Below are 14474 nucleotides of genomic sequence, written 5' to 3'. Positions count from 1 at the left end.
GCATCCAGCCCCGGGGTTCCCCCCTTGGCGAGGGACGGCCCCGCAACGCCGACAGCTTCTCCGGCCCCACTTCTCCCGCTCCACCTGGAGAGGAAAATAAACCCACGTGTGAGGAAACTGCCCTCTTTTGCTCGTACCCACCCGCGGCAGGGATCGCTATCCTCCACCTCCTTTCCCCGGGGCGTCGCATCTCCCCTCACACCCCTCGGCGGGGTGGGAATCCCCTTGTCCCCGGGAGATGCCGGGAAAACGCCTCCTCACACACCTTCCCGGTGCTCCGGTGCCCGTCACGGGGGGCGGAGATGGGCCGCGCTGAGCAGCGACAGCTGCCCGGGATGTGCCGGGCACCGGGGCCGCCTGGTGCACTTTTATCGACAGCGACCGAGAGAGATGCCCGACCCGACACCAGCCCCGGCACCGCCGTCCTCCCGCCTCCCTCCTCCGGCTGCGCGGGAGCGGAGCTGCGCGACCCGTCCGTGCGCGGCCCGGCGAGGGGAAACCCGAGGAGCCCCGCCAGCGCTGCAGTCCCCGGGCCGCCCCCCCGAGCTCCCTCTGCTCTCAGACTGTTTAGATTTCTCTCCAGCTTTAAAGAAAATATTTCCAGTAATCCAGATTTCTGGAAAATAACAACAGGCAGGGAGACGCAGACACAAACGCCGCTGAAGTTTATCCAGAGTTTGAACGACTTATAAACACATTTCCCAGCCTGTTTGTCAGGGCGGGCAGCGAGTGACCCCGGCCCGGCCGGGCGGCTTCTGCGCGCCCCGTGCTGAGGGGGTGGCGCATCCTCCGCGCCCCGCCTGCACCCCACTGTAGTGGCGTCCGCGGGGCTTTGATCTGGGAGCCGCTCAGCCCCTCCGCTTAATTGATTTTATTATTTTTTTTAATTACGGAGCGCCTTCCTTGCGTGGTGGCGGCATGACCCCCCCGCCCTCGCCCGGCCCCCCATCCCCGGGGCTGCCCGGCTCCCCACGTCGGGGCCCGGCGCCTCGCACGCACCGAGCCCGCTGCCTTAAAAGGAGACGGGAGCTCCGGCCGGGGCCGTGCCAGCTCGGGGGGGACCGCGGCGTGAAACCCGAGCTGGCACCGCGGGGGGCGGGCGGGGACCGGGATGGAGCGGAGGGCGGGGAGGGGGGGAACATGCAAATCCCTCTGTTTAAAAAACTTCCATTTGAGAAAGTGTGTCACATCCCGGCGCGGGCGCGTAATCCCCGGGCTAATGGCATTACCGCCGCCTCATCGCCGTCATGGGATGGAGCCGGGGGCGAGCACCCCCCGCCCACTGCCACGCGTGACCGCGGCTGCGCTCCCGCGGGGAAACGGAGCCGCAGAGCCCCGCAGAGCCCCGCGCTCCGGCGGGCATCCCACGCCGGGACCCTGGAGGTCGGTAACGGCCCTTCTCTGGGCCCCTTGGCTTTGGGGGCTGTATCGGCGTTAATCGGGGTCCCGTTTTCCACCCATGTTCCCCCAGCAAAGTTGGTCCCACAAGCTGAGAGCGGGAGTGCCAGGGCTGTGCTTCACGGCCGGTTCATCTCCCAAATAAAAGAGTTCCGCAAACTGCGTATATTGACAAAATAATGCTGTTAGGACCTGCGCCTGCCTCCTCTGTGAGATTAAAAGTGAGGATTTGGGACTGTCCCCCAGGCTGAGCTGCGCTGTGCCCGACCCCTGGCATCAAAGGAGGGGCGAATGAAATGCCCCTGGGTGCAGAGCGCTGGTGGGGGCTCACACCTCGGCCTGTCCACTTAGACAGGATCCGGCAATGTGTTTGAAATCACATCTACAGCAGGATCTGACGCTGCTGTTCCCGTGTCACGTGAGTTGTGGTTTTGGTCTAGGTTTGACTTTGAGGATTGCAGAAAATCACTGTCCTGTGTTTACAGGAGAGTGCATTTCACTGCTGAGAAAATAAAAACAAAATAAATCACGGGCAGGAATATGCTTTGCACCTGTCCATTTCACGGGTGTTTCATCATGCACGAATTTGAAATATAGCCAGCGCTGCACAGAAGGGCCCACTCTCACCGCTTATATTCACATTTCCTCGTAACACCAGTGCTTCTCTGAGCCGCAGAGACACAGAGAGGTGGAGTGGGACTCTGGAGACAGGACAGATTGTTCCCATCTTTTAATTTTTAAAACAAGTCTGCAAACTCAAAGTGCCAAGGGGCAATGCGACATCATGGCCTTGGCTCCAGCACCGTGCCCGGTGAGGTGCCCGGGCACCTCTGTGCTGTGTTTAACTCTCCTGCTGCCCAGCTTTTTCCTTGCCTCGCTGTAAGTCTTCAGTTTTTGCTGCGACTGCCCTGGGGGATTTGGAGGTCTCGGTAGCAGCACAAAGCGAGCTCACTAAAACTTGCCCTCGAGTGCTTCCTCTCCCAGCTTCTCGCCCGCTTGTGCTGTGCAGCGCTGGCACATCGCTCTCCAGGCACCTTTTCCACAGATACCTCCACCGAGACAGCACCAAATAACAAGTAAATAACAGCCCCGACGCCAGGCTGCCGTCACAAAGCAAGCAATTGCCCTTCGCGCAGGTCACTAATCTCTTGACACATGGTCTTTGAGACCTGGGCCACTGGGAGGGAAGCTGAAAGAGAAGAAAAGATAGTGGGGACAATGGCAGGGCCGCCGGCCAGCTAATAACCCCTCTCCTGGCTTTGTCTGGGTACACTCAGCGCCACACCGGGATCAGTTCATCTCAGCAGAAAAACCACACTCCTGCACTGCAAAGGGGCCGCTGTCAGCCCCCACCGTGGGCACCGTGAGGGTCCCGGCTCGCCGGGCTAAGTGCAACGCTCGAGACACTGCAGGTATTAATAGCCCCCATTTTGTAGCCAGCAGTAATTCCCTCCTGTGTTTTCCCCTCCACGCTGAAAACAAACCCTTCACTTGATCCGTTTGTCCTCTCTAGTTGCCATCTGTCTTCCATCCTTCAAATCTCACCTTAAAAACAGTGCCTCTTGAACAAATCCTCCCCGCCGTCCCCGCGCGCCGTCTCGCCCGGTGCAGGCCTGACACTACAAGCGCTCATTGAAGTGAAGGGGATTTGAGAGCGCGCAGGACATGGTGGGATTAAGGCCACAGATTGCGCTCCCCGGGCTGCAAAGCAAAACCCCAGCCCTGCGGCTCTGCCTGCCTGGTGCCACCAGCCCCATGCCCAGGGCTCTTCTGCTCCCTCCGCTCGGCTGCTGCTCCTTCGCATTGGTGCGGTGGGGCTGTGCCAGCCGGTGTGTGGGCATCACCATCCCTCTGCCCTTCATGGGCTGGCGGGTGGAGGGAGGCATCTCAGGGACCTCCCCAAACGCCTCCGGGTACCTTCCTCTGCAGACGGACACAGGAGAGGTCACCTCTCAAACCCTGGTGAGGACACACATGGTGTTTCAAGCGGGGGCTGCTGGTGGCTGCTGTTTGCACAGATGCGCCAGGTGCTGTCCCACCTCGCGGCGTGCTGGTGTGGGACCCACCGCACCACCCACCGGCAGCATCTGCGGGGCGGCCCCAGCCAAGCCCGTGAATTACAAGCACATCAAAGCACCGGCAGCGCCAGCACTAACAACCCCGGGAGCCGGCTCGGAGCGGACAGTGCCCGTGCAGATGTTCATCAGCAGCTTTTCTCAATTACAAAGAACAGCAGAATTTAGCAGAAAACCCAGCGAAGGGAAGGAGTTCTGGCTAGTGGAGGGGCTGCAGCAGAGCCCACGCAGCCCTTGCAGCTTCACAGGCTCTAGCGCCGGTGTTACATTACCCCACATTCCCCTGCAGACTTGTGGGGGTCACCTGCTCCCACCAAATCTCAGTTCTCTTCAGACAGACCCCACCTTGCAGGGCTGTATGGGCATAGAGGAGAGCTCAGAGATGACCACATCTGAGCCAAACCTTTGGAGCTGCTGAGATTTCTACTGGAAAATAAACCCACATGATTTCAAAGCCAAGCGCACGACCTACAGCAGGGTGACACATGGTGCTTTTTGGATGAGCCTGGCAAGGGCAGCCCTGATCCTGTCCAGCTCACAGACACCCTGGACTAGCAGGAGCAGCAGTCTCGTGGTCTGGCCAGCCACCTGGGTGGGACAATGGCATCACTCCCTCGTGATTGATGGACTTTCCCCTTCCGTGAGCAAAATTCAGTGTACCCTAAGAGGTGGCTGCAATAAGGACACCCCTTGTGTGGGAGGAGAAGCTGTGGGATGTCCTCTTGTCCATCCCTCCTGCGGAGGGAGGTGGGGGAGAGGGTGGATGGGGAGGCAGGGACAGGGCCGGCTCTTTGCCCCGGGCTACAGGTGCTGCCTCTGCTTTTCTGCTTGAATTAAGCCGCTGGTCTGAACGTGGCTCATAACCTTCAGCCCACAGCGAAACCTTGCCAAAGTCCTTTCCGCAGGTTGTTCAAAAACGAATGCGCTCACCCATCATTTTCCCCAGGGCTGTCTGGTACGGCACATCGTGGTGGCCAGAGAAACGCCATGGTGCTGGACTGGTGAGCTCTCCTTGCTGGGGGATGCAGAGACACATTTGGGGGTCCCCATGCCCCCAAGCCCCAAGGTGTATTTAAGTGAAAACAGCAATTTCTTCCGCTGTCCTACTCCCCACTGCATGGAGCAGGAGCAGAGTCCCATGAGCTGGCACCTCTCACCTCCCCAGAGAAGGAGCCAGGGTGGGAGCAGGATTAGTGCCCAGCTGGCACGGGGCTGCTGCACGGGCATGCCTGGCACCGGCCTTTTATTACCATCCTATAATAATATTGTAAATACTCACTGGGAAGTAATTACATCCTATAAAAGAAGCAGCAGTCTGTGGTTTGAGCCAGGATCGGTTCATGACATTCGTTTTAAAGAGACATTTCATGTCTTGTTTATAGATTAGATTTTAACCTGACAACCTTTTAACATTGTATTAAATTAGAAATTAACTTTGTATGACTGCTCACTGTATAATTGACCTACTGATAGGCTGAGCGCTAGAGAATATTTAAGATACCTTTCAGGCAGCAAAGTTCCCAAGAAAATTCAGAGCGTCCTCCTTGATCTAGACCAGGGCTTTGCTATTAATTAGTGTTTATGGTCAGGTGGCAGGAACACTGCTTTTCGGGGAGGGAGGGCTGGCATGGAGCAGCATCCCTGCTGCATCGTGCCCAGCCCTGGGGATGTGAACAAAACCCAGCGGGATGGGGGGAAGGAGGCAGAGGGGACAGGTCAGGCTGTGAGTCCCCGACCCTGCCCGTGGTGGTGACCACCCAGCGAGGCCAGTGGTCACCCTCCTGTGGCTGCCCCAGCTGGAGCTGCTGGGAGATGAACCCATTGGGGATGGAGCTGCCATCTTCGAGAGAGCTGGATCCTGAGTGCAGGCTGGGAACTGCTGCGCAAGCTCTCAGCAACGCCAGGAGCGCCGCAGGATGCGGCACCTTCATCTCCCGATGCAGCATCATGTCTGCGGCTGGAGCTGCCCAGGGAGGCAAAACCAGGGTGAAAACCCAGCCAGTGCTGGGGAAACCAACCGGTTTTATACCAGAGGAGAGCAGGGTGGAAGTGCTGCCTGGCTGTGCCACAGCTCCCGCAGGGGTTCCTGCCGCCACCAGGACCGAGGCGCTGCCACTGCAGACACAGGCTTGTCCCGCTACCTTTCCATCTGTGAAACAAGCCAAGCAGCGCATTCAATTATTTTTTCCTAGCACATAAGCCACTAATCATTTATTGCATTAAAAAAAACCCTAATCTCCACAACTTTTGTTCCTATTTTATCCAATTTAAACTTGGGGGGGGGGGGAAAAACAGTGTCATTCTCTCTTTTTGCAATCACAAAGACCCCATCTCAGCTCCATCGACTCGCTAATTGTAAGCACTCAAATGGCTGGGTTTAAAGTTACACTTAGCAGCTGTGAAACATTAGGGTGAAGTGATTACAACCTACTGGAGGATACCGAACATTTTTACAATATCTCAGGAGCATAAGGGAAAGACAACAGGAAATGGCGCAAACTTTCCTACCCTGCACAGCAACAAGCCAGAGCAAGGAGAAAATAAATGCAGAGACGTGGCGCGGACGCGGTTTGGATCCTCAAAAAGTTCCTGAGGAAGCCCCGGTGAAAGCGCCACATGTTCAGCCCCATGCGTGGTGGGTCAGAGAGGAGGGGGAGCAGCGTTCAGGGATTTCACAGCTGCACTTTGCAGCAAAACCCTCCTCTGGGTTCTCTGGTGAGGAAGGAGGATGGAGATCTTGGCAGTATTTTGCCCTCGGTTGGTTCCCTTCGCCTCCTTGCCAGCAGTCCCTGTTGTTGGGCTGGCTGATGCTGCTCAGGATGGGACGGGACGGGATGGGACGGGACAGCAGGATGGGGTTTATCTGCTCACCTTGGGCAAAGCGCCGCGCTCCAATGGGGCTCGTTGGGGCTGAGCTTCGTCAGCAAAGCAAACGATGCTGGAGCTCCATGTGCTCTGCAAAGCACCGTGAAACGCCAGCCCTGTTGGTTGTGTCCTGGGCTGGCTTTGAGATTTGGCTTCATCTGAACTTCAAGCTGTCAAGTTTGGAGAACCTTTGACTTTCCACTTCTTTCCAAACAGCAAAACATTCCCCTCCCATGATTTAAGCATGCTACATGCGTGTGTTCGTTACAGAAACCAGGGTAGGGTAAGAGAGCACTTTTTCATGTTAATTCATGAAATCTGAACTCAACTTTTAATAGAAGAGCTCCACTTCATGCACAGAGTGATATACAGTCTGCCCCGCTTTAAATGAGACGTTTTGCCTTTTGAACTCAGCAGGAGGCTGCTGCTTACTACTACTGGAAACAGTTTAAAAACCTGCAAGTCCGGCATGTCTTTTGGGCTCTTTTCGAGCCAGTGGTTTATATCATGGCACAACATTCTTGCTGTGCTGCCTGCCAGCCGCTGCGTTTGAAAATCCGGCCTTTCAGAAACTCACCTGGATCATTTCCACAACAACGGGAGACACTCATCTGAAATCCTGTGAAGCCCAGGAGCCTCTGGCTATTTCTGCTTTAAGTGGAGTTTGGATCTGGTCCCTAGATTGAAAACCCGGTTGCATTAAAGTCCGGACAAACCTCCCTTAGGAGCAGCTTCCAGACACCATCGCGGAGCAGCGATTTTCTCTCCTGGTGCCTGAAAAGAGTTATCGCTGCTGAGGTTTAGGAAAGGTGGAGTTGGAGGAGAGCACGTGGCACCCAGTTGAAATGGGGGTTTTTGTGTGTACCCGAAATGCAGGGGCCATCAGCGGGAGCAGTGGGGGACACGTGGAATCAGCCCCTGTAGAGTTACTGCTCAATAGGACCCTATAGAGTTATGGTTGCAACACACTCAGCTTTCGCTGCCTCACTGAAGAGCTGGAACTCAGTGGTTATTCTGCTGGGTCATCTGTGAAAGTATCAAATTAAAGTTAAATTAGCCACCTCATAGCAGTTCTGCTCCTTTTTTTTTTTTTTCCCTAGGCCTTCTTAACAGTTTGGCTACGGGGCTATCAACAGTGGGGAATTTAGGACGTTCTTTTCAATGAACCAGACTGAAAATATTTTGGTACGGCCCCAGTTTGTAGGTTCCCCCCCCTCTTCTTTTCCCCTTTAAACAAAACATCCTGATTCAAAGGAGCTTCTTGCAGACTGGGAATTTCCACATGGCCGTATTGCAGCACTTATAAAAAGTGATTTAATGCCTGCCAACAACAAATACATTTCCAATGACACCACTGTGCGTTACGCGCTATCCTACTTTGTGTGTTGAGTAAGAACCAGCGACCGAGCAGTCGGAGGCAGACGAGCCGTCGTCCTTCCCCTGCAAGAACTTTGTCCCTTACGGCCGCTCCTCGGAAAGCCTGAAAGGAAACAAGCATCCCGGTGACAACGCAATCCCTTCTGTATGTGTTAATCTGGATTTTGTTTGAACTTTTGGAGTTGACCTTGGCTTGAACTGTGTTAAAAACCCTGACCGGTGTGGACTGACTTGACCCTGCAGTCCCATTTGTCCGCAGTGCCAGCCCTACCCTCAGCCCCTTACTTTAAGCCATTATTTTACAGACATAAAAGAAACACAGCATTACAGCAGATACAGCCAGCGGGCCCGAGCTGTGAGTACTTACTTACGGGCGAATTCTCCTCCGGTTTCACCCCAAGGAAGTATTTTTTTGCTTGAGAAACGACTGACTGAAAACCAAGCAAAAAACTGACATTACTGCTGCAGACTCTCGGTTTTTATTAGTGGTTTCTAAGCCTGAAGAGAGGGGGGAAAAAAAAGAAGCTTCTGAGATCTGAGTCGTGGCGTTACAGCTAAAAACAACAAAAAAATCTAGCCCAAGGCTGAATTTGGTATTTGGTGTTTGGGGATGGAGTAGGAAGAGGGTGGTCGGTTCTGCATCGCTCAGTGTGGCTGGTTTGAGCTATAAAAGTGCGAAAAGATTTGTGGGTTTAGATAGTTTCCTCTCATTGCCGTGACTCGAACGGCTTCTATTAAAAACAAGTAGAGGGAAGGAAATTTCATAAGCTGACAGTCCCATCTCACTCTCTGCTTCTCGACACAAGTTGGCCGAGATAGAGGAATTCATGTGGTTCCTATGTGTGAGCCCATGACTGTTTTATCAGCAGAGTTATGTGGTGCTAGTTTTGACTGCGCACATTCCGCAGGGTACGGGGGTTATACAAAGCCTCGCTGGGTGATCCTGTAACACGCCAGATGGGGCGGGTGCCTCTGCTTCCAGCACACCTGGTCCTCGTCCCACCCAAATCAGAGGGACGGAGCAGCAGAGCCCCAAGCAACGCAAGGAGCTGGAGCCGCGCTCAGACGCCCCAACACAGGCGGGTGTTGAGTTTCAGAGGTGCGAGACACACCAATTGTAACTCTTGTTTTTAACAGTCTTGGCCTTGCACATGGGGACAAGAAAGCGGGGAGGCAAAACCAAGCCAGACTGGCTGCATAACATCCACTGATGGCTTCAATTAAAGCCCTCGAGTTAGTAAATATGCATAGTCTGGTCCAGGAAGATATACGAAGCCCACAGCCAGCCCAGTAACACCCCATGAACATTGCCATTTAAGCAGTGTTTTGTTTAACTTAGATTTATTCAATGACACATGCATTTCTGGACAGATATCTGAGTTCCAATGACCAACTTTTATAACCAAATATGAGAAATTCGTGACTGCAGTTAGTCAATTAAGTACGTTTCTAAAATACATGACTAGAAGAAAACCGGAGCAACAGAGAGAATTCTTCCAAAGAACAAAAAGAAACATTTCCATTTGCAATACTCCTGGCATTGATGAGTATCAGTGGGGAAGGAGGGCAGCAAGGAGACGCAACGAGGAAGGAATAACATTATCAACCCTGTCCACAGAAAGTCCTCCAGTTTTCACTCTCTCCAGTTCATGCGTTAATACTCGGCACTTTTGCAAACAGCGAGAGCTCCTCTGAGTTGCGGAGATTCCCTTCATCTCTCAACACAAAAAAAGCAGAGAATGGTCGTGAAGCCATGTGCTTGACCCAAAATGGCTTAGAAAGATTTCTCCTCAACCAACCTCTTCCTGAACACAGCGAAAAAAGAAGCCGCGGAGCTATCAGGATTGAAGGCGGAGTCTCTTCATATTGCACAGGAACACAAAGTCAAGATTTTGTGAGTATGTTTCAGGAAGGTTTAAGAGTCATCAATATTTATCAGGGTAATGAGAACCATCCAGCGCAGCAGCGAACTGGCAGGTGACACATTGGGATAGTTTAGGCGGAGAGGCGGCTCGTTACCGTGTCTGCATCTCTCCTTGGCTGTTTGGTTAATTTAAGGGAATCCCGTGGGGAAAAGGCTGAGGGGCTGGTTTTCGTTAGTCGGGAGGGGCGACCTGTAGCCATCGAAGTTGCGTGGGATGCTGCCGCTGGTGGAACCGGAGCTGTTACTGAGCGTCTCTATGCTTCCCTCTCGCTGAAGCTCTGCAATGGGAAGAGAGAGCAGGTCCTGGTTAGCGTTTCACATAAACCCAGCGTGCCGTTAGACGGCCGCTTTATTGACAAATCTGTTTATTTATCATTGCTCTAACATTTGCTCGTCATCCACCTCTTTTGGGGTGATTTGATGGATCACTCCAGAGACATCCCAGCTCCTGGTCCTGCTTCTCTGCCAGGTTCAAGCTCAGCTGAGCCAAAGCGGAGCTGGATGGAGACCCAGAGCAAACCCTTTCCTGGGGATGAGGCCGCTGATGAGGCCCCACAACATGTTGGGACTTGGTGGTGGGGATGCTCACGGCTGAACTGAGCAAGGTGTGAAGGGTACGGTGGCAGATCACGAAACATCTTTCCTCTACAGCAATGATGCTGAGATGGCAGGGAAGGGGGAGCGGCCTGTGATTCTCCACCTTGGGAACACCAGGGACTTTCCACAACCCTTTATCCTGCATAAATGGACATAAATAACTCTGCTTTTTCAAGCCAAAGAGAAAATATCCTCTTTCCTGCAGGCCTGAGCTGTGCCTCAAAGCAAAACAGAAAGCAGGCCGAACTGCAGCTCTCCCTTTCCCTCCCATACGCATCCAGACATCTCCCCTCGCTGACCTCCCAAAGCCTTTGCTGCTCCCTAATCTCAAAACACAAGGATTTTTATGTGTGCAGAGCATCGTTTCTAAGCGCGGCCTCTCTGTGAGCCACTTGAACCCTGCGGCTGAGCCGGCGGCAGCATCGGCGCGGCCGGCACTCAGCGGCAGCATGCAGCGGTGAGATTTGGCAGAGCCCCACGTACGACACGGCAGGAATCCTCTCCCAGACACGCCACCAGGAATATTCCATCAAGTCACAACACGCGGCCCTGAGCGTGACTTCCATCGGCTGCTTCTGCGCTGGAGGGGACGGGTCGGGGACAGAAGCTTCGGGCTAATTCCTCTGCTGCCAAAGGGGGAAGAGGAAAAACCCCCTTGCACACGGCAAAAGCAGAAAGTCAGTTCTTTGCTAAAACCAAAAGCACCCTGCCCCGGCATCCTTGGGCGCTGCACAGCTCCCGTTTGCCACCCGGGCGCCGCAGGGACAGCAGCCAGGCGAGCGGACACCCAGAAAAAGGGCTCGGGGATTTAATCCTTGATGGTGGAGGTAACTTGCAATGGAGATAATCTGCCCAGGATACATGAAAAACAAATCAGCAGGAAACCGGTCACCCTGTAAGCAGCGATGATAATGACCTCAGCTGTATTAATCACAATTTCTTGCCAGTATTTGGTGAAGGAATGTCCATGTCTAAACCTCTTCATTTTCCTCACATCCTTACTCTCCCATGAGTTCAGGAAGTAAAAACAGTAATTTAAATCAGAAATGAGTGGCGTATCCCACACTAATACTGCGCTTATCCTGTCTGATTTGGGGCTTTTATCTCCCTCCGCACACAGCTGGCTTCGGTTAAACGTCCCACGTCAGAGCTCTGGGGCGCTGGGCAGCGTCGCCCGCGCCGGGCAGGCTGGGGCTCCCCAAACCCGGGCTGCCGGGCTCCTCGCGGGGCTACTTCTCTCTCTTTTTAAACTATAATTGATTTTCAGGCAAATGCTGTGTTTTCAGTAACTGTAGCAAAAGCAGGGAGAGGGAAAGAGCGAGGGAGAATTTGTTTCCTCGTGGCTCCCGCTTGGCTGTTGCTGCTCGGCTGCCAGCTCCTGCCTGTCCTTCGGTGACTCTGTCCTTCGGTGACTTGCATGGGACTGTGCACCCCGCCGGGATGGGTTTTTGGGGAATTTGGGCTCACGGGGTGGCTTTCCGGGGGCTGTGGGATTTGTGCAGCCGGCAGCACTTGTCACCTCTGCGGGGACTGCCAGGGGGTGGCACTGCGGAGACTGATGCCAGCCAGGGAAAAAGCACCGACCAAAAAGCAGGGAGGCAGAGCGGTGGGCACAGGGCCTGGCTGGGGAGCCGGGGGTCCCGTCCCTGCGGCTGCTCCTGCCCTGACTGCTGCCGGACACATAAACCCCTTCAATTAGCAATAGGGAGGGACAAAAGGGCTAAAAGAGATGCAAAGGCTCAAGAGCAACTGGACGGGAGGTTTTCCAGCCTCCCAGCTTGCACAGAGCCCACTCTGGGTTCAGAGGGGATCAGGCTAAAAGCAGAGGAGCTCCCGCATCCAAGCTGCCGTCCCGAGCGCTGCGGATGGTGAGCCATGCGTTGCCCTGGGCAAACGCGTCCGGGCGCCCTCAAACAGCCCCGCGTTGCGGAGCCGCTCACTCTGGAACTAATTACACGGCGGGGCAGACGAGCGACGTATTTTGATACCTAAGAAAGCATTGTAAAAGTCCCGACCGCCGCAGCAGAGAGCACCGCTGTGCTCAGGAAATTGGGCTCTTGCCCTTGCCCAGGTCCGGCTCTTGTGCACGGCTGGGTCACACGAGACGTGCAATTAGCCATTACATGGTCACCAGGGACTACCTGCGCTGCACACATGACCCCTAGGACCACAGTCGCCACATCTGCCTATATTCCCTCAAATTAGTCCTTATTTTTTTTTGGCAGCTGTTTCATTAATAAAAAACTATAATAAAAAATATGTCCAGTGCAAACCATGCTGCTTCTCCCCAGACATTCCAGCAAAGGGCATGTGCACAGGAACATCGATGCCATTCCCATGGGAAGCTCAGAGAAGACCGGGAATGGCTCCATGACATGGGGACACCCCTCCTGTTACGGGGTAAAAGACTGGGGGACAATTTTACGGCGGGGCCGGACGCGGCTGCTCGGCGAGCGATGGCGTTCACTCCGGTGGAGTTACGCCAGGAACGGGCTCGGCCCCAGCATGTCTGAGGGTTATTGTATCTGCATTCCCCCATGCATATACTGTCGAGATGTATTAACTTCCTTAAATGTACCAGTAAAACAACCTCTTATGATACACTTTAATGAACTTGTACAGTAGCCAACAAATTGTGCATCATATAAAACCCATTCGGCCTTATAGACTCTCTGGCTATTTTGTAATAACTGCAATTTGCTTCTGCTGAAGCAAGATAACCAGGGTTGAGAAGTCAGGCTTTGCAGAAACCTAAATATTTGATTTGGGGGGGAGTGGGTGGGAGAAGGAAGAAAGGGGCCTCTGGGAGCTATTTATGGGGTCAAAATAACATGAGACCTGCTCTTCTTGTAGCATTTCTACCATCAAGGAAATGAAATACTGTGAGAAGACCAGCACTTGCATTATTTTGGCCCCATAAATGGCTCCCTAAGGCTTTCAAAAGCCCGTGAAAAACAAACACAAATACAAATAAATGCTAATACTGGAAACGTAAATACTAAAACCTGCCCATGTCCCCAGAGGAAACAACTCACAGAGTCCTGACTGCCCTAAAAACAAACAACAACAATAAAAAAGATGGGAAAAAAGATGAAGGAGCAGGAACATCTGCTGAAGCCATGAGGAGAAAGTCACTTCAGGGGAGCTGGGAACAGCCCTGCGTGCGCTTGTGACGGTAACAGTAATGGGCACCGCTGGCATCACCCGGGGTCCGCGCGTCACTGGGATTTTCAGGGCACATGCGCTTTCTGCTGTGGTGACAATAAAAATCCTCGCATGAGGAGCAGTGGCCATTGGCAGCGGCCGATGGGGTCCCCAGCCATGCCGGGGGGTGGCTGTCCCCCTCCCGTGGCCCTGCAGCGTCTGGGGGGCTGCAGAAACACCGATGCTGCATGGAGAGCGACGGGATGTTAAAGATGTTGCAACGCAAACGCTGGCTGCTCTCTGCTTGGCGGATGAGGAATGGAAAACGAAACCTCCCACGAAATATTTCTGCTGATATTCGCAACTGCCATGCTCCAGCCTGATGGTCCTTTCCCTTGTTCTGCTGGCCAAGTCACTGCTGTCCCTGAGCTGGCTGCCAAAGTGGAGAGAAGGAAGAAGAAGAGGAGGAGGAGGGAGGAAGAAGAGGAGGAAGGAGGAGGAGGAAGGAGGAGGAGGAAGGAGGAGGAGGAAGGAGGAGGAAGAAGAGGAGGAGGAAGAAGAGGAGGAGGAAGAAGAGGAGGAGGAAGAAGAGGAGGAGGAAGAAGAGGAGGAGGAAGAAGAGGAGGAGGAAGAAGAGGAGGAGGAGCAGCTTCTCTGGAGACAGCCCCGGCTCCTCTGCTCCGGGCCAGCGGTGCCGTCCCCCATCCAGCCAGGTGGCTGCACCCTCAAATTCCAGAAAGCTCCAGGAACTGTCAAAGGACCCCATCAAATCTAGAACAGCACAAAGCCCTGCCAAGCTCCAATGTGAAACCATTTGATAGGGTGCATTAATTCAGTGCCTGAAAAAAAAAAATCTATATAGCCCTCTTTTGCCCGGAACACTCATAAATTATGCTGCCGTTCTTATGCGTGCTCTCTCTGTAGTGGTCCACTTGAAGCCGTGGTATCTCCTTTATGTCTACTCAAAAATCTCATCTCCAGTGCATTATTTCTTCTAATGGTTTTTCCTTTCTCTCTGTTTGCTTTCCCCCGTTCAGCACAGTTTCAAAATATCCTCCCAAATCATTTGCTGGAAGGGCTGACCCTGTCCTCGT

At 53.8% G+C, this 14474-nt stretch overlaps 1 protein-coding gene across 13 annotated transcripts in view; it reads right to left on the bottom strand.

Annotated features, from left to right (window-relative positions):
* Nucleotides 1-9039: 9039 nt before the first annotated feature.
* Nucleotides 9040-14474, bottom strand: part of BCAS3 (BCAS3 microtubule associated cell migration factor) — a 284160-nt gene continuing 278725 nt past the window's right edge. For all 13 annotated transcript variants that reach the window (XR_010467329.1, XR_010467330.1, XM_065036752.1 and 10 more), the window contains one exon: nt 9040-9917. Coding sequence is in view for 9 of the 13 variants with exons in the window: in XM_065036752.1 (XP_064892824.1) it covers nt 9769-9917 (149 nt within the window). In the remaining 4 variants the exon portion in view is untranslated. The remainder of the gene's footprint in view (nt 9918-14474) is intronic.

Source organism: Columba livia, chromosome 20 (assembly GCF_036013475.1).
Source record: "Columba livia isolate bColLiv1 breed racing homer chromosome 20, bColLiv1.pat.W.v2, whole genome shotgun sequence".
Lineage (NCBI taxonomy): Eukaryota > Metazoa > Chordata > Aves > Columbiformes > Columbidae > Columba > Columba livia.
This window is presented reverse-complemented; position numbering and strand designations above follow the sequence as displayed.